This window comes from Meleagris gallopavo, chromosome 10, assembly GCF_000146605.3.
Source record: "Meleagris gallopavo isolate NT-WF06-2002-E0010 breed Aviagen turkey brand Nicholas breeding stock chromosome 10, Turkey_5.1, whole genome shotgun sequence".
NCBI lineage: Eukaryota > Metazoa > Chordata > Aves > Galliformes > Phasianidae > Meleagris > Meleagris gallopavo.
In genome coordinates this window covers 19,461,966-19,482,163 of record NC_015020.2, presented here as the reverse complement: position 1 = coordinate 19,482,163, position 20,198 = coordinate 19,461,966, and the positions used below count along the sequence as shown (strand labels likewise).

Sequence of the window (20,198 nt, the reverse complement as noted above, 5' to 3'; positions counted from 1 at the left end):
GTGCAGTGCTAAAGCAACACTTACCGAGAGGTGTGGCTACGAAACTTATGCTAACTAGAAGAACATTCATTTCTGCTAAAAGGTAACAGCTCTGTTAATGCTTGTGGGCTTGGGGTTGTTTTGTTTGTTTTAAAGATGAGGTCATGCAGAAGCTTTGTTAGCTGTGATGAGAGCAAAAGAACAATGATTTAGACAGCATCTCCACCTCTGCTCTCCCCTTTTCTCTGCCACAAGATTACAGAGAACCAACTTAAATACTTTTCTGGGAGAAGAAAAAGCATGGAAGCCACTAGCTTGCTAACTGCTCCAGTTCTAAGGAGGAACCAACCAGTAAATAGCGTGTCAGTATGGAAACACAGCTGAAAGCAGGGCCTATGGAAATGGCAGTCAGTGTTATCTTAAGGGATGTCTGAAATAATCACTGACTCTTTGCTAGTAGTTGAAAGGAATGTTCCTTTAGTACAGATAAACTTTCCTGCCAGACGGCTCAAATCTTAAATATTAAGAGTTACCACCACCACACTTGTTTTCTTTTGTTTTAAATACCTGCTGTCAGATGAATTAAGAAAAAGTCATGAAGAATCAGCCGTTCTGCTCAGATCACAGCAGCAGGAGCACCCCACGCTGATGCACAGCTTCAAGCAGCAGCCTGGATGATCTGCAGCACACTGCATGGGAGAACTATCTGCACTGACTGCACAAGCCAGTTGTGTTATAAAGCAATCCAGCAGGACAACTTGCAGTTACCAGTCAGCAATTACCACTCATCCACACTACTTCGACTTACTTGTGCTTTCTATGCTGGGAAACACGTCAACTTAACGCCAACAGAACAGTTTGTTGTTTTGCTAATACAGCCAGGATATTTTAACATTCATTCAAAATTTGGTCCTTTATTAGGCAACAACAAGTATTACAATTCTGAAGAAAACACATCAACTTTCACTTCCAAGTATTCCTTAAAATACACCTTTAGAACAGTCTTTGATCACTTCATAGCTAAATGTATAACATGTTTCCCAATTTTCATTAGCTTACAGGAATTGTATGACATCATAAACAAGTTCACCTGCAACGTCAGACACTGCTCACTAAAACCAATGTCCTTTCATAGCTGAGACCACAATCTTCACATGTTAACTGACTTTCTTCTGATTCCTACTATTTTTCGAGTCCCAGAGTATGATTACATTGAAATACACCAAAAAGAATAAAAAATGCAAGCAAGAAATACTGGACACTGACACGGGGAATAAATCCGGGAACCTCTGTGGAGGATGCATGGCAGCACTCATCACAGACAGGATGCCCATCAGGGTTACAGACAGAAGGAACTGTAAGACACAATGATGTGTTAGCTAGTATTGATTTAACACCTCACATGAATAAGCTGTTACTTCCATTACTTGGGTGCTCTGTATTCTTCAGTCTACTCACAGATGACATCACAGGAAAAAAATAACTTAGCATACCTCTACCCCGACACAACACGGCGTTCCCTGCAGGACACTTCATTCAGTTATGGACATAATGTGGCTTCATGCAAATATTTCAGTACCACAAAGAGCTTTAAGCGAGGGCTGTAGGAATTCAAGTTACTCACCAGATTCTTGACAATCTTGGGAAAGGGCTTAAACCAAGAGACGTAGCCCCGCAGGGACAGGGAGAATGGCTTCAGCTGCAGGTCCTTTGCTGAGGTCTTCTCAAATATTGCAAAGGAAGCCACACAGGCTGACAGGAACGCCAGCGTTGTCACAGCATAGGCCAACAGCAGGCCGTCTTTCAGAAGAAGAGGCAACATACTGTTAGAAGACAATGAGCACAGAAGTGAGTGCACACTGAGGCATCTTACACAAAGCGTAAAGAAAGAGCAGAAAAGAATACACTAATACTTAATGGATCAGGAAAGGACACTTTTAAAATGACGTGAAGTGTCTGACTCACCTGAAAGTTGATACAAGTAGAAACCACGTGGCCATAAAAGGGATTTCATTTATGATTAAGCAGACAGGTCTGGAAAAAACAAAACAAAAAAAACAGCCACAAACACAGATGTGCTGAGGAAGGCCCAGGGGCATGCAGCACATAAAGCACCACATCCACTGCCTGGGTGCCCTGCTTCCCTGCTCCTCCAAGCTTCTCACAGAACGTTCAGCCCAGCACAAACACCTGCAGTGAGACTCAGGTACAGAGCTTGTAGCAGGAAAGACCAGCACAGTTGTATTGATATATTTTCATTTACAAGTTACTCAGAACAGCAAGTGCGTATTTAACATCAGCTATAAGTGAGAAAGCAGCATGCAGTAAGTACTAAGATGAGGAAGACCAGAATAAATATACAGAATAATAATTTACTTACACTGACACTAGGAGAATAGATTTTTCATGTACTTGAAAGGAGAACAGGAAAAATGACAACGCACAACTAACCTGAGAAAAGGAAATCAGACATACATTAATGTATGTGACTGCAGCACAAAGCACTGCTTTAGATTCTCTGCTGCCATAGGCTTTGTATGAATGTATGAGCTAAATGAGCTGATTTTTCTAATTAACTGCTACATTTACTCCAGTGCAATTTGCAAGTACATAGAGCTGCTTCTGGAACCACCTATACCTACAGAAAACCCAGCCCAAAGCACTGTTACAAGGCTTACCCAGGATTATTCAGAAAACACTTCATGCAAAGAAGCCCCATTCACTGAGACCTACTGACAACTCTCCCCAACACGTGAACACATTGCTACACATCCTTGCTGCCAGATCTCAGTCACAGCAGGAACAGCTCGGCTTGTGACCATCACTCGTGCACAGCATCATCAACAGCCAGGACCCCAAACTGTTTTCAATTTTTTTTTTATTTTTATTTTTTAACCAAATAGAAACACGCTGGAAGATACACAGCAATTCTCAGGAAGGCTAAATGCTGGCTTTAGGCAATGCTGCAATAAACCTCAAACAGCACTTCTGTAAAATTAAAAATGGAAAACTACCTTATTACTTGAGCATCAGCTCCATAACATTTTGATTTCAAGGCAATATGATTTTGTACTTAAGTGACAGTAACATAAATGCTGATAAATTCAAAGATATGAGTAGACTGAAATGTAAACATTTGGGAAAATAGCCTAATTTTCTTTTCAAGCTACTGATGAGCTTACAATGTTCACTCTGAGTCTTTTCATAGCATTTTGCAGCCAATGCATTAAAAAAAAATAATGAAAAAGCAAGCACAAGAAAGGAAAAATTTCAATTCCATAAGAATCTCTGTTGTGTAGGTGTTCTTCAGAGGTAAATAATAAAAATACAACTCTGCGCTTCTCAAAAACTGAAGCTAAAATTTTAAGTCTGGATGTAAAAGACCAGTCAGACCCTCCTGGCCATCTCTGACACAATATGCTTTTAAAACAATCTTTTCAGCAGAACACAGCACTGAATGGCACACAGTGCTGCACGTGTGGCAGCTCTAAGTAGAATGGGCAGCAGCCAGGAGCACACAGACAACAAGGAGCAATTGAAAGCATGCACTTACCAGTGCTAATTTAAATCCTCGCAGGGATGGCTGGACAGTCAGCTTGATACAAGTAGGAAGCAGGCTCAAGAATGTTACAGCAAAACTAAGGGATTTTGCAAGAAAATTGGTTTGAGTATATGAGAATTACTTCAGTTGTATCACAACCACTTCTGAAATCTCTGTGCACCTCAGGAATTTAACAGTAATTTTCAGAAGTTGAAAAAGAAAAATCACTCAGGGAAACAATTACGGACGGAGGGCACTAAGTGGTCCTCACTGGTAGGAGTGTTTTTGAAAAAGGAATAGTTTCCATTAGGATTTCAGCTGCTGTAAATCTAAACTCAAACTGTTCACTTCTCTGAAAAAGAGCTTCAACTTTGGAGAGCATTAAAAGTTGTAATTATTGTTTGAAGAGGAAAGCACGCAGATTTTAATTCAGTCTTAGCCAACCAAGTAGCTAAAGATCACTATATAAAAAAGCAGGAAGTTCTGTAGTTGTAAGTTTTCCTAACAGTACTTGGGGAAACATTTATCACTTAGAAGAAAAACACTAAGAAAATATTTTTTCAAGATTTTAAACACCATTTATTATAACTAATTGAAAAAAAAAAAATCACTGATTTTGCAAAAAACACTGCAGATGAAATGCACCTTAAGCACTTCAGCTATGTATTACCTGAGCTTGAGTTGTGTCTGAGGTGATATTACATTCTTTATCTTTATAAGGACACTTAGGCTGCACCAAATGTTGGCTACTTTATCCTGGGGAAGAGAAGCAAACAAACAAGCAGGCAATTAGTCATCAACTGCACCACTAAAGCTTCTGTCAGAGACAAAAAGAGGGACATTTTGTTTTTAAACCATTAACACTACCAAAATACACTTGTGAATATAATCTGAGGAGTAACTTAAATGATTCTCATTCTCACTCAAATACAGAAAGTTTCCTACGCTGAAGTCACGAGATCACACATTTCATAAGGCTCAGAAACCACCTGTCCCTAGAAAAACTCTGATTAAACAATGGCTCTATGAAACCTTTCCCAAATGTGAAGAGATTCTGTACACTGTCACATTTCATTACATACCTGAATGTATTTAGCTGTGCTTACTGCTTGCTAGCAATGACAGAGTTAACCACTAATAAATCAAGAAGTCTAAAGACATTAGCAGTTGTGCTAGGATCACTTTCAAAATTAAATTTGTAACTACAGCTATCATGCTCATGAAACTCATCCCTAAACAGCTGCTTGAAACACAGCTGTGTAGACATAACAGCAAGAGAGCTACTAGCACCAACAACTGAGCCACCTTCCTCGTACGCTCACCAGCAATACAGAGTATGTGCTTCAAATCTGCTGAGGATTACAAGTGAACAGAGGGTCTGGCAGCACCAGCACACACACGGGACGCCTACTTAATAGCCAATCTGATTTTACAACCATCAGCATTTGTTGCTGCTTCTGTAAATGGGAACCAATTCAAAGAACCTGTTACATGCACCCCAGTATAAATTTACTGCACATTGCTTACGTGGACGATTTCCCATTTTATCTAGATTAGCATCCAGCAGGTCAGTCCCCTCATCAACTCACAAAATATCTGGGCTAATATTAGACTAAAATCCTGAAGCTTTTTCAGACTCACTGGTTATTGTCACTTAGAAACATTATTTTTAAAAACTTTGAACTGCATAAAAACAAATAGTTTTGGTCACCACACTTCTAATAAATTTCAGATAATTCCCAAGGAATAGGGCCGTTGTTTTTCAGGGGATTGAGGAGGTCTTTTGTGCACTTTTTATTAAACAGCAACACAAAACCACAGAATATACTCTGAGAACGCTGTCACCTAAATAAAATATTGCCTGCAGTACAGTAGCATTAGCTTCTCAAGAAAAAAAAAAAAAGACAGTTGTGCTATTATTTGTATCTAAAGAAGATTAAAAGAAAATTCAAGATGAGCCCAACGTGTGTTTGCTTAAATCCCTGCAACATCAAAAGAAACAAAATTCAGAGCTTCATTTCCTGGGTTCAACTTGAAGTTGAGAACTCGCTTTTGCAAACGTGACAAAGTTTTGTGCCATGTTAAGCAAAGCACCAACAACGCCCTGTTACTTTGGGAAGGAGCACCATTTTTGTACCAGTGATACTCCTGTAAACAAGTCTTTGCTTTACTGGATGAAGGCTGCAGCGCTCAGCACTGCACAGTATGCAAGTGTAAACAGCCTGGGGAAAGGAAAAGAACAGATCCACAACTTCTGGGGAAAAAATTGAGGAAGCTTGCACTAAAAGTACAAGTCAGGTTAAAAAGGAACATCTACACTGCACTCAAAATAGTTCCTTTTTTTTTTTCTTAAACCCTGTCAAAAAAAGCTGAGCAGAATCAAAGAGACTGAATCTGCTAACATTTAAGGTTATATCTTCTGACACTGTCAATTACTATGGAATCTATCTCAGTGGAAAAATGTATGGATTGAAGTATGAGTTTGATGATGGGATAAGTGTTGTCTACTCGTATAATATCCTGGAAGATGCCAGCTGAGCTGGGGTTAAATACTGGATTAAATAACTGGCAAGAAATGACTGCTGAAGAAGCCATCTCAAATTACGAGTTCTGTGGTGTGTCTCCCACATGAAATCCCGAAAGGTCACGATGAAGGTTTCTCAAGGGATCTAAGAATACAGAACATTTGCAGCAGGGTGGGGGAGAAGAAAACATGCATGCCTCAAACAAGCCTCGGTCAATGGGAAAGAGTCTTCTGAGTACTTGCATGATTTGTTCCACATCAGTACAGAATGGGAGCCAGCAGACAGCAAAGGAAACCACCACTGCCCCTGCTAATTTAATTAACAAGAGTAACCTGCAATAAAGAGAAAAGTTTACATCAGAGACGATAAAGACAGCTACTCTTAACAAAAGTCAGTTCTTTCTTTATAAGTTTGTTTTTTTTTTTTATAAAAGAGAACTGAAGGTAACCAGCCTGAACAAGAAGAGGCACCAGTACCACAGGAAAAGCTCATCATCCCCAGATTAGCAAGAACAACTCCATGAGAAGCGGAGAGCTACTGCTGTCCATCTAATCTGGTTGTCCATCGGGTTGCCCATCATAGCCCACATTTAATCTAGCAGACAGAAGGCAGAGTCCTGAGGAGAGACAGCTGAAGAGATTTTGCTATCTTTACGTGGAAATACTTCACGTAGATTTCAACAAGAAACGCTTGTTTTGCGGGAGAGGAATACATTAGGACAAGGTGTCTTCCACTAGAAATTAATTCAGCAATGAGAACATAAAGACAATCACATTCTCAGTGCCAGGCTGCCTGAGTATATTCTTAAGCAAAATAAAATGCTTTAAAGCCACTTACCCCTTTCCTTTCAGTCCCTTCTTGAAACATTTTCCAAGTAAATAGCAAAAAAAAGGCAGAGAATGGTAGAGTTCCATCTGCTTATAATTTAAGGCCAAGCAAAATGCTACCGACCCCAGAAGGTCCCAGTCATAAGACAAGCAAAGTACACCCCACAAGGCAAATCCAAGGCTCACTGAGTTGTATATGTTTTTTTTTATGTTAAGGACAAGATGCACATCTCAGTACTGGAAATTATGAGTGTCCTGAGGGACATGTGGAAAATTACATGCAAAGTAAGTTGCCCCTAGTTTTAGAAACCACATTGTCAGTTGTGGCTATTTTCATCAGAGAAATACTTCTATTTAAAGCCTTTAAAAAAAAACAAAATACTTCTAAGACTGAACACGAAAATTACATGGGCAAAAATGAGAACAAATCTTGCATTTATGTTAATTATACAAGTATCGTATTGTCAGTCAACCAAACTTTGAGCTGAACTAGTAACAAAATGCAGTAAGATGCATCAGAATAAACTTTTCTTCTATGGTATTTCCATAATTAAAGCTTTCACGAGCCTCTCCTCTCACAAACATACTTAAAGAATATTCAAGTGTTGGTATGTAAATTGTGTATTCGTTACCTCCAGGACTGCTGTGCGTGTGTGAGAGATAATATTACGTGCACAATGCACCCTCATCCACCAGGAGGTCCTTTCGTGGCTAAAACTGTACAAACCATGAATAAGTTACTAAAAGCAGTTACATCCCTTGGATTTTGTAAACAGGTTCCCAAACTCAGCTGAAGACTGAAAGTTAGTTACAATTAAAGGACAACAGAAGACAAAGCTTTGTCTCCTACCCTTACCTTCACACCATGGCAGAAACTATCAGATACGCTTGTATTCCCTATTTTGTTTTCTCCTTCTCAATATAAGCAGCTATAACAACACATTCAGATAATCTAACTTGTTTTCAACCCACTCAAATTTCCCATCCAAAATCACCACAAATATTTGAGATCTCATCAATTTCACACTGACAAATTGTTAAACCAACAGCTGTGATCTTTAAGGGATGTGCAGCAGCAGTTAAGGTTAAGTAAACCTATTGACTTCTTGGGAGCTGGTGACAAATAGTAAAGTTACTCACAGTCATTGGGCTGGAAGAGACCACAGGAGACCATGCAGTACATCACTCTGCTCTACCTATGCCATTACTGACATCACACTTGCTGAATCTCTTCTTAAGGAACTTTGTACTGCAGATTCCACAGCTTCTACTGACAACCTATTCCAGCACGTCATTGTGATTGAAGTTCAAAATATTTATTTATGTATTTGAAAATCAAATATTCCCTAGGTTAGCTTAGGGACATTACTGCTTATTCCATGCACCATAAGAGACATGCACACACACACAAAAAACCTGCCAAGCAGATTGTCTTCCTTTTTGTGCATCTCTTTCACATCAGAAACCAAACCCTGGGTCTTCTACTGTTTTACCAGCTCCTCTCACCTAAGATGAGCTGCATTCATCCTATTCCTGGCTGTACATGATGTCTCTTTAAAGATGATCTATATCTTCAGGTCAGGTCAAAAACAGAATTTCAGAATTCCTGAACATTAACTCAAATATCTAATAGTAATATGTACTTTTTTTTTCTTTCAAGAGCTTCTTTCTAAGATGCATTGCCACCCAAGCCCAAAATGTATTTTTCTTGGAAGAAAAATACAAATTAGTAAATTTATTTAGCAGACGTTCAGCAGATTTAGCAGATGCTGAGATTTCATGTCCCTTAAAATACTTCAGTGCCCACATTTATCACCTGCAGGACTGTGTCCCTCTGTGAGCTGCCGCTGTGCAGCACAGCCTGGAATAGCCAGCTAACAACATTTACTTGCTGATGGGCAAAGCAGGCATAAGAACAGAAACATTAAAAAGACCCACCTGTGGGGGTGTCTACCACCAACACTGACTAATTAGCTCCACTAATTACTTCCAGTGACACAGCTCAGATGCCTAACTCCTAAATGGCTAAGCATTATGCAAAGTGAATCCAGTCCTGAGTAACTGCAAGGACAAGATGGAATGGTACATTTTAGAGAAACAGACATTTTACACTACTGTGCTTGACATGCTCTTCTGCTATCAAAAAGATCTCAGGCGATTCCTTTTCCGAACAAATCACAGGAGCACAAGCCATTCTTCTTTGCAGTCATACTACCATTGACATTTTCAGCAATAAAGTGACTGACAGAAATACAAGCTTGAGGCACAGAAAGAACATTATTTGTGTTTGGATTGATTTGTCCCAATAGCAACTCTTCATCTCCAATATACTCCAGACGTATGGTTTGCTCTACCAGTTCTGCTCTGTGGTAGGCAGAGGCCCCTCAGATGAAGTCATCTGCCTCCCTCCCAGCAAAAGACAATTACTGAAAGAACAGCATTACTTCATAAATGGAAACTCCTTTCACTTCACTGCAAAAAAAGGATACTGGAAGTGTCCGTGGTCAACAAGAATGAGGCCTGGATAAAGAAGTATACAGAGAGCACTGGAAACCTGAACAGAAGGATCAAAAAAATAAATAAAGAAAATAAGCTTAAGAATTAGACATAAAAAACTTATACTACAACTCCAATAGATAAATTTGCCCCTCTATAGTGCATCCTAGATGCATCCTAGGAATCTTTCTCTCCAATTAATCTTCTGTCAGCAATATTTTGAGGAAGAAAAATGGATACGGAATTACCATAAACAAGAAAACACTGAATGAAGCCCAGCCTGCTCTTTGCCAACCAGCTCAGAAATCCACCACTCCCATCTTAAGCCTCAAAACCACTCCAAAAACGAGAAGACTTTTTATTCCACAAGAATACTGGTTCTGCCACAAGGAAGGTGCAAGGCACAGCAGTTCACACGTCACAGCTCAAATCTTGTTTTTACCAATCAAGCAATGCATTCAGAGAGAAATACAATTCAGTAGTTCATGGCTACTAAACTTCAGTGCATCTTGTTATTGCTATTGAAGACTTTAAAATAATTGCTGTAAAATAAATTAATGACTTTTTTCTTCACTGAAAAGTTGCTAATATGAGCTATACAGACTGTCACTGGTTTTATGTGAATTGACAGCAGTGCTCTATACATTAATTAACTCTCACCCTGTTCAATTTCTATCATTTTGACAGCATGGCTTTTATTGTTTTTGTCTTTTAATTACACAAACATCAAATACTTGCCTTCTTCTTAGTAGATGTTTCCTTTAAGGAACAGCAATATAAAATAACTGCAGGAATATAAATCAGCAAATCAGCAACAAACACTGAAAAATAAAGATGAAGTTCACATTAGAATCCTGCCCCACAACTCATCTTAATACAATTTACATTGCCTATTTTCATCTGGGTTGTGAATATTTTACTGCTTAGTTTTAACTTTCTGATGTTCCACATCTTGTTTGTATCCTGTGTAAAAACTCAGATAATTACAGAGTGCTGGAGTCAGACCTGTTGACTATCTTTGAACGTGGGCCTTGCAGCTGTATCTTAGTGTGAAAACTCCACATTAGTCACTCGAGTCAACTGAAGCTCAAGAGGCAGGCATTATAGTTTCAGCTGAATATGCTTTTCCATCGTCTTCCATTGTATTGCAGTATGTTGTTGTTTTAAGGATAGCTCAAATTTGGCAGTCACACTGCATCTAACACTGTCCAAATATTTTACAAAAGACGGTGGAAAAATATAGGCAAGTAAACATTAAAATACTCAAGAGTTCTTCATTAGAATAAACAGAGTCATTACACTTTAAAGGACAAAACAAAATTGGTCTGGATAATGTTCCTAACACTAACATTTCTGATGCCCAAAGGCTGCTGCTTCCATGTGTTCAGCTGTCCTGACTTCTGGCACAGCCTCAGTCAATAACGGGGCACACTCCAGTTCCTCACATGCCAAAATGAGAGAAGGCATTCTTAATTCTCAAAAGAAATCAACTACAACTAGATCCAATGAAGCTTTTTTTTTTTTGTCAGAATATATTATAGTTCAAAGCCATAAATGTATGTAACAAGCTTTAGATTATAAAAAATTCCAACTTATTTTTGTGTTAGCTACTATGGATGTGACCAAACAGACTAAATTAGTTCCTTGGTTTTCATAATCTGCCTACAGCAAGTAGTTGTAAGAGGGGCAGTGAGACAAGAGCCAGCAGGTTCATCTGCCTAGGATTACGTCAAAACCAGCAGCTGAATTCTTCTTGACTGTTGCCTTAAGAGCTTAAGCTTACAATTATTTCTATAAGCAGATTTCAGAAAATACGCTATTATTCCAAGAGGAAAAACATACTTTGCTTTTTTCACCACAGGCTTTAGAAGAAAACGTTTATAAGGCTATCAGTTATTCAGTATAATAATAATTCTGTAGATTTAAGCCACAATTAAACAAATATACCCAAGGCATTAGCAAAGCAAATACACTGACACTTAATATAAAGGTGTAACATGAACAGCTGACACCAAATGTTCTGAATTATTTTAATGCATTATTTTAATGGCTGTTGTTTAAGAAGTGTTTAATCAGTACTCCTGGATCTATCAGTGGTTTATCAAGTGAGTTGATTCCAGAATTAATACAGACCATTTCAAGGATAATTAAGTTTTAGAGATTTTTTTGTTTCAATTCAATCGATTATTAGAGACCAGACTGAGAGGTTCATGAAGTACAGAAAAGCTATTGATGAACAGCAAGTTCTGCCACTGTAATCAGAAAGCATTTTCTGCAACAATATTGGTACATGAACCAAAGGACAGGTTTAAAATGCTAGAAAACAGCAACAAGGTAATTTGGCATCTGTTGTTGCTCTGACAACAAAAGTTCACTGGATGCACTGTTTGTTGTCCTTTTGAAAGAGCCAATTAATTCAGTTATTTACATTCTTTCTCTACCCTTATCCTTGTCAGAGCAGTTTGAAAGAATCAAATGGTCAGAAAAGTGACCACATGGAAGTGACATTCAGAATAGAAGTACTAAAATACACTTCTGCTTTTTATTAACACAGATTTGTTTCCAGGAAGTAGCAACCATTAAAAAAAAAAGTGACATCTTTAAAATCTCAAATATCTCCCACTGCCAGGTATAAAAGCTCACAATAAAGATCTTTCAGCAAAGCCACCCAAGTCAAAGAACTGAGCAACTGCTGAAAACAGATGTATGAAATTAAGCATGCTAAATTAATAAGCCAGACCAAACTGTGTGATCATCCTACAAGCAAAGGAAATATCATTTTCCTACCTGTTGTACGCATAAATAACTTATGTGACTGACTCTCATAGCCCCGAGATGTGTGGAGAGCAATCCAATCAGGATTTATTAACTTTGCACTGTAAAACAAAGTACAGACACATCAAAATGGAGACAGTTCTCATTTCCCTTTACACTCCTTTCTGTAATAAAGATGACATGCACAGGAGCATATTCCAAGTAGTAAGATGAATGAGAAGAAATATTTCAAAAAGCAATAGTGATCAATGAAAGGTTTTTGTCACCACTGGATCTGCTTATGCTATAGAATTCAGCTATTAAAAAGAAAGGGAATGCACTATTTATTAGGACAAGCTAACTACCTTCAGTCTAGTTCCACTGACTTTTAAAAAAACAATTGTAAATACCTTTCATGCTTAAGTATTAAATATAAACCATTTACAGTTCACATAGATGCCCCACATAACTGTGCTTGTGCACTTTAACCTACATTCTTATTCCATAAGTCTCATTCCAATGGCAGTAAAGCTCTTGTGGAAAAAGTATTCCAACAACAGAATTCTATTTACATGATATCCAGTCATCAAATGTCACTCGGACTCTCAATACAAGAGAGGTTTCCCATGCAACGCACTCAAATCCTACAATTTTTTTTTCTCTACATCACTGATCCAACAACAGCTTACAGGGAAAGACTAAAATTCAAGTCATATCAAAATCTGATAAAAGTTCAGGGCCTGGCAAAATAACAAAACCCTTTGGCTCCTCTTAAAATAATTAAGAGACAAAAATAGAGTATTGGCTTCAAGCAACAGGGATCCCCATTTTATTTATTTCCCTGGCTTTAAAGTAGCAAACAATACTTTCCTTCTCATCAGTCTGATAGCTCTCAGCTCCTGTTCTCACTCCTCGGGGAGGAGGGAAAAAAGGGAAATTGGTGTTCTGCATTCTCCACTGTAGTGAATACTTGAAATAATGAACTTACACATAAGCACACAGAAAGCTGTGATAGGCAGTAAGAGGTGGATAATCAAGGCCCCAGTACAGCAAGTTGTTATCACTTGTATTGAAGTACCTAAAGAAAAAAATTCCATGTACATAAATATATACATGCACATATATAAAAAGAACCATAGAATCACTCAGGTGAAGAATCCACATTTCCAGCTTTGCTTTTGCTCAAGGAAAGATTGAACATTACACCAATATATATATATTTTTTTTTTTCAAATCAACATACTCAAAATTCACAGATGTTGTTAACTTCCTTTTAGCTGCTTTACTCTACACACAAAAAAATCTGGAGCAACAAAACAAAAGCAATTCAAAACGCACTCATATTTGCAAAACAGAAGACCTGAAAACCAACCAAACTACTGTTGGAGCTTCCTTACCTGAAGATGAAAAAAAAATCCTTTACATGAATTGCATTTGATAAAAATCCAGAGATTTAAGACGAAGCCTGCACAAAATCAGTATCTGCAGTTGTAGATATTTATGTTGAAGGTTTTGCAGATCCTCATCTCCATCTGCAAACACAACCTATACTTCTCATGTATGTTGATTATCCCAGAAGACAGCAGTCAATTTGCCAAAAAGGAAATAGGAGCAATGCAATTAAATGGAAATTTCAAAAGAATGGGAATTTACTAATTATTTTCCTTATAATGGTCTCAGATTCCCCCTTTTTCTTCCTGGACTTGGATGGCACATTTAATAAGCAACAACCATTTCTCAACAGTTAAAATTTACCTGCCACTCCTGCACAGTGTAACTTACAAAGCTGAGAATTGCTTCTGCTCAACATACCAACATTCTGAAAAAGCCTCACTGGAAGTTATGCTGCCGGAAAACAACTCAGCAGAAGTAAAAAAAGGCAATATCAAGCTCTATGATAGATAAACAAAGGCCAGCATAGATGTGGAAGAAAGCATGGCACACCAGATTTAGTGAGGCAATTCCATCAGTGTGAATATAGGAGCCAGGATGCAAGGAAAGTTTTAGAAAGCAAACCAACTTAACAGAGTAATGCCTCCTGAATAGCCAACAGGTCACGAATCTCAATCTGTTGTGTCAGCCACAACCACTTTACCTGTTCCTACCTCAGAGGAAAACTCAGGAGGAAGACATGAGAGACACAAAGAAAAAAGATTTTCCTGTTTGTAATTCTCTCATGCCAGCATTTCTATGGAAGGCTGACAGCAGCTAGAATTAAGTCACCTCCAAATGAGAAACAAAGGGCTTTATCCAAGAAAAATAGAAGTTACAAACATAAGGCATTAGATCCTTCATATCTTACAGCAAGAAAGACTTACTAGTCTATTCTAACTGCCAAGGGGCAAGCTCTTGCATTTTCCAGTTTCCCCTTCAAACCCAAAAAATTTTTGACATTTATTATTGTAAATGATGTTTCCTGAATTCCTTATGAGCTGTCTGAAATATCTTATGAACTCATGATAAGTCATATTTCTTCGAGCTGCATCTCTGCTTCTTATTTTATCATTCAACATTGCTCACACCGAAGCAGTTCTGACTCTTCACACAGATTTTAGAGTCTGCCACTTGGTGGAAAGCTTTCCAGTTAAGTGACATGCTGGTTTTGTGATTTTACCTTCTGTAAACTCATAGATCCAACAGAAACCCAGTCACTTAGCAAAAAAACAAACAAAAAACCCTTCACAGATTTAATTAGCAGTGTAAGACACTTTAATAAGAAAGGATTTATTTTTATTTATTATTTTTTTTTTTTACAAAGCTCTTAATACATAATGAGAAGATCTAAAAATACAAAGCTACTTAAATTCTTACTCTGGCATTTAAGAAAAATGTTTTTTTGAATCATTGGAAACATGCATGGAATTTGCAGGTCTGTGCAATGGTAATAATGATAAATTCTGCAGGGAAAAAAAATCAGGAGATCTAAAGATCTGATAAGACTGCATTCTCATAAGAGAACTGCTCTATTTATTTAAATAAATGTACACAACGCGCTTGCTGAACAGACAGCTTTTCTAAATACTAAGCAAATAATACTAGAAGCGATTCAAATCTCAGCCTCAAATCTGAACATTTATTTTCCCAGTGTACCAGAGCACAGTGTCTCTTGATACATGCATTTCTGTAATACAGGAGGGGAAAGAAAGCTCAGCTTTCTTCTACAAAGCAATCCCTCACATGTCAGCTGAAATGTCCTTTCCAAACTCCCAAGACAAAGTACCACTTCACTGCAGATTCCCGTTTCCAAAGCAGCCCCAATCTGAAAAACTTCTGTCCTAAATAAAACAAAGACCCAATACAAAAAGACAGCAATGCCCAAGCAGCAGCCCATAGGCTAAACCCAGCCTGCAACCCAGCCTGCAACCCAGCCTCATCTGAGCCCTGGGAACGCCCAGAAATAACGACTGCCATAACTCTGAACTTGGAGTACATGCAGTTCTGCCTGCAGAGCAGATCAAAGCTGCCAACTCTAGTATTACATCTCTCCATTATCCCAGCTCTGGCATAATGAGAGGTTTAGGCGTCCCAGAAAGAGGAAAATAAAATGATAATATAGGCTCTATATTGTGAATCCCAGAGTCACGTGCAAAGTTCCATATAGCAACAAGCTTTTAGGATTGTCCCTGAATATTTACAGAAATAGAGTTGAATTCATCTTCTATTCTGTAGTATTCAGTTCAAAACAAAGTTGGAGTTTCACAGCAGTGAGTATCACCAGTCAGAATATCCTCCAGAAAGCTAATATCTAGCAAGCCAAACTTCCATATTTTAGCTTGCTTATTTTGTGAAGAAAACTGTATTTCAATCTAAGAACCAGGTGATATTATGCCACTAGAAGAGTATTTTTAGAATAGTTCTGAGAACAGCAAAAGATACGGCCGACATGAGACATGAAGGTATATTTAATGAGGTGTAAAACAAAGCTTCACTCCATTTACCCCTTGGTAACCTGAACTGTAACATAACAGCACTACGTACCACTGCCTGATGGGTAAGTTGTAAGTAACTTCTTGCCAGTGTCTCTGAGCTTCATAGTCTCCATACATAGGTGGTTTTCCTGCACCTAAAAAAAAATAAAAATGATTACAGTATTTATGAATTTATTCTGTTTATACATGTCTAGAGGAAAAGCAAACTGCATTTGCATATTCTTACAATACTAATTTTATTCTACATTCTCCTATTACATTTGAGAAGAAAAAGAGACCTTATCTGTTCCACAATCTAACAATTACCAAAAAAAGCTTCACGTTCTTTTGGCTTTCTGGATATATCTGTGATGAGCATTTATCAAGATATCCCAGTGTGAAGAACAGCTTTCTCATCTGACAAAAAAAATCATTACCAAGTACAGATGAGAAACGTGGCACTTTCTCTGCAATACGAAAACATTCATAGCAAACATCTTACACCCATTTTGTACCAACTGCATTTCCTCAGGAAGCAACCATAGACAAGGCTTCAGTCATGCTGTGGTACCTCGCCATTGCTTTTGTAATTAACAACCAGCCTTATTTTTCAATTCACTTAGAAGCAGCACCTGCCAAACCCCCCCAGTTCCTCTCCCTTTCCTCTATTACTTTGTTTGTGATGCTACCAAGAAAATCACATATACTGTTCCTTACCTCATGATTCTTAGTAGTTAACACAAACCACTTATTAGATCAGCACAGAATTGGTTTAGAATATTTTTTTTTTTCCATATAAAACTTCTAAATAACTGTTCCATTTTGGTTCACAGGAATTCTCTCTCACATTTTTCAAATGAGTGATTGTTAGATAGCAATTTGCAAAACAAATTATGTTAAAGGATACTTTTCACACACACGTGCACATAAATCTCCCAGGAAATCAAGAGCTTTCTTCCCATGGAAAAAAGCTTTATCAGTGCAAACACTTCAGCTGCTCACTCAGCAACGATTTCTTAACATAAGCCTAACTCTGGTAACGGCAGAATGTTAAGCATCTTGTATCACAGTTTATTTACTTCTATTAACCTCTGCTTACTAAGAGGTACAGAAACTGGACTGATTGTACTTCCATTAAAATATTGACACTAAATAGATAAAATTTAAGAATTTCTTTAAAACACAGGAGAACTACCTAGTGTTTCCCCCATGATCTAAGTCTGTGGGAGCCACACAAGCTCAGATATCTTCTGTTTATTTCTGAGTAGTAGAGAGAATAAATCTCCACTTAGTCCTGAGTAGGAGACAGAACAGATTATTTCCACTATATGACACATGCAACTAGAAGTTTCCTGAATCAGTGAGCTCACCGACCAATAGGACTCTTATCAGTCTCTTTTCTGGAGCTAAAATCTACAACCTGTCACAGCACTTCTAAAATAGAAAAAAAATGCGTCGCCCAGATTTTTGAGCCTACGTAGCACACATACACTGACAGTTTCCCTTCTCCAGGAAAAAAAGATATATATCAAGAAATTAATTCATTTCAGAATGAAGTGAAATGCTTTTAATTTACAGTGGTCTTAATCAGTTCTATTATTAACAGAAAGCAAATTGTTAGAGGTTTGAGGCTGCCTTTCAACATGAGTATCTAGCTTCTACTCATTTAGCATGAACTTTGTAATTGTAAGAAAACAAAAAAAAGTAATTATACAAGATCAGCTATTCTAAAGTCATCATAATTAGTAACAACTCAAAACCAGGCATCAGTTATCTGTTTTATTCTCATCGTGACCCTAATTCTAGCCAGAGATCCAAAACTATGCTAAATAGCAAGCAGCAACAGAATGGAAATGAAAGCGCAATCCAACAGTGCCCAGTAAATGAGGGCAGAATCAACCTCCCTCCATCTGGTCAGCCATGCGACGCGCGGGTTCCGAGTGTGCTGAATCAGCACTTCAACCAGAGCCTGCCTCAGAGAACAAGGACTGCTTCCAATCCTTTCTCAGTTACATTACACTCAGTGACAGAAAGCAAAAAGGGACAACGTCAGTTTAGACACCATCCTGTCCGATTTCTTTCTTGTCTCCACTAATTCAAGGTTTATTTCATGTGAAGGAAATCAAAGCAGGGTGATGGGAGGGAGGAATTCTAGTATGCTTCTGTATTTGACAGCTCTAACATTCAGATTAATTTTTTTTCCCCCCAGACAACATTGAAAGTTAAACAAGCGCTTTGATAATTTGCTGGATTGGACTGGATTCAGATTTTCCTATTCCAAATGAAGTTATATGGTTGCTCTGTATGAAATAATGCGATTGCTCTGTATGAAATAAGTGTGTGCATACAGACACGTGAAAAACAGAGAAAAGTGTGTTTTTTAATTCAGACGTTATTTTAAGACTCTCAGAACCTGGATTGGTTTGCAATTCTTTTCAACTCAGAAGAATCCAGTTAGTAATGTAAATACACACAGCACAACAGAAATTTACTGTCACTCAGCAACACAGAGATTGTCCCTCTGCACACAGATGGGCAGAAGAGAGCCTCTATCACAGATCTTTTCTGAGGGCATTTTCAAAAAGCAAATTAAAAACTACTATGTAACAAGTCACACATGCAATTTATCTTCATGCAAATCCCTTCACGTAAGTAAAACTCAGGAGTTACCAGTTCAAAAATCACTTTGAATCTTACTGAACAGCTCAAGGGATGAAGTTCCCAATTGCCTTAACAGCAAACTAGAATTTGACTGAGCTTGTGATTCTTTTAGCTGATGGGGACTGAACGTAACGAGGCATTTAAAAATAAAAACCCACAGAGAGAGATCTTTGTGCACATGTATGCAGTGTTGGAATGCCGCTGAGAGGTTCGAAAAAACTTGCTAGCTCTTTGCAAGCATTAGGAGATGGGGAGGAGAAATACTCATCTATTAAAAGAATATAGCTCTGGTTCATGTTGTAAACAACCTTAAGTAAGTATAGCTACGGGACACAGTGCAATCACTCACTTCGCGTCACCTTTATACCATCTTCATTATCACCAGCACAGTTTTATCTAAATATAAGTTAAGGTTACATCTGTTCTAGAACTTAAAGGACAAGATTAAACAAATTTATGGCTGAACTGTAGTAATACACTGCAACTACAGGAATGACAAAGGCATAGGAGAGGACAGCCAGCCATTCCTTTGCTGCTCCCAAAGCATTAGTGACCCTCCCTGCACCCCCATGTTTATCATTGTGCTTATTCTTACCAAAGCAGCCAGGCTATTACATCAGCCTTAGGGAAATAGGTCCTAAGCCACAACAATACTGGAAGTAGCACACTGCTTCCTACTTATGATTTTGTATGCAAGTTTACTTTAATTTATCACAAGCTCCATAATTCACCTTTAAATGGTTGTTCTACAGACTGTGAACAAGAATTACCTGAATAAGAACCAAGCGATACAGTCCAGCGTACAGTAAGTGCCAGCAAAACAGTAATTGTCATTAAGCTCCACTTCTCCATAGCTTCTCTTTGTAACAAGCCAAAAGGTACCTGGAAAAAACAAACAAACAAACAAAACATAGCTACAGCACCATCTGGTTTTGTTTCTTAGCCATTTACTGGCACTACTGACAAGTTCTCCTAATTCTGAGCTAGAAGCTGGTCAGGGATCTGACAAACTGCATAAAAACAGCAAAAGGAGAGTAAAAGACTTCAAACTGCTTTGAAGAACTCAGCTATCAGATTAAATCTATTCTGTACATACATGTATGTAATTAAGCTTCACCTTAATAAGTTCTGCACAATTTGTTATACACACAAAGCATGTTTCACTTGTGACAACAGAAAGTTGTTGAGTATCTTCAATAGCCCATGAATTGGTATTTGTGCCTGAAAGAGGAAAGTGCCTTCAAAGAAAGGTATATACAATCTTAGATCAATAAAGTAGGGGAAAAGAGGACTAAATGTTGTTAACAAGCACACAGTTTAAAGCAGTGAATATATGGTATTCAATTAATGTCAATTTCTGGAGTAAAAACAGCATAGCTGTTTTTACGGAAAATGGAGGTCTAGTAGAAAATTCCCTGCTGACTTAAAGTTATTCCAAAATTATACAAACAGAAATGTTGATTCTGCCATGCGCATCAACCTTGGAAAATGGCGATGTTGCCCTATA

The 20,198-nt window shown here is 38.0% G+C and overlaps 1 protein-coding gene across 1 annotated transcript; it reads right to left on the bottom strand.

Annotated features, from left to right (window-relative positions):
* Nucleotides 1–873: 873 nt before the first annotated feature.
* Nucleotides 874–20,042, bottom strand: ALG6 (ALG6 alpha-1,3-glucosyltransferase). The gene is made up of 15 exons (XM_003208901.4): nucleotides 19,809–20,042; nucleotides 19,462–19,573; nucleotides 16,101–16,185; nucleotides 13,111–13,200; nucleotides 12,156–12,244; nucleotides 10,107–10,189; nucleotides 9,362–9,426; nucleotides 6,883–7,068; nucleotides 6,242–6,377; nucleotides 4,191–4,276; nucleotides 3,533–3,617; nucleotides 2,360–2,430; nucleotides 1,945–2,013; nucleotides 1,604–1,802; nucleotides 874–1,334 (listed from the first exon to the last, which is right to left on the bottom strand). Exons 2-15 carry the CDS (start codon nucleotides 19,541–19,543, stop codon nucleotides 1,137–1,139), a joined length of 1,524 nt encoding a protein of 507 aa, XP_003208949.1. The 5' UTR covers nucleotides 19,544–19,573; nucleotides 19,809–20,042; the 3' UTR covers nucleotides 874–1,136.
* Nucleotides 20,043–20,198: the final 156 nt, after the last annotated feature.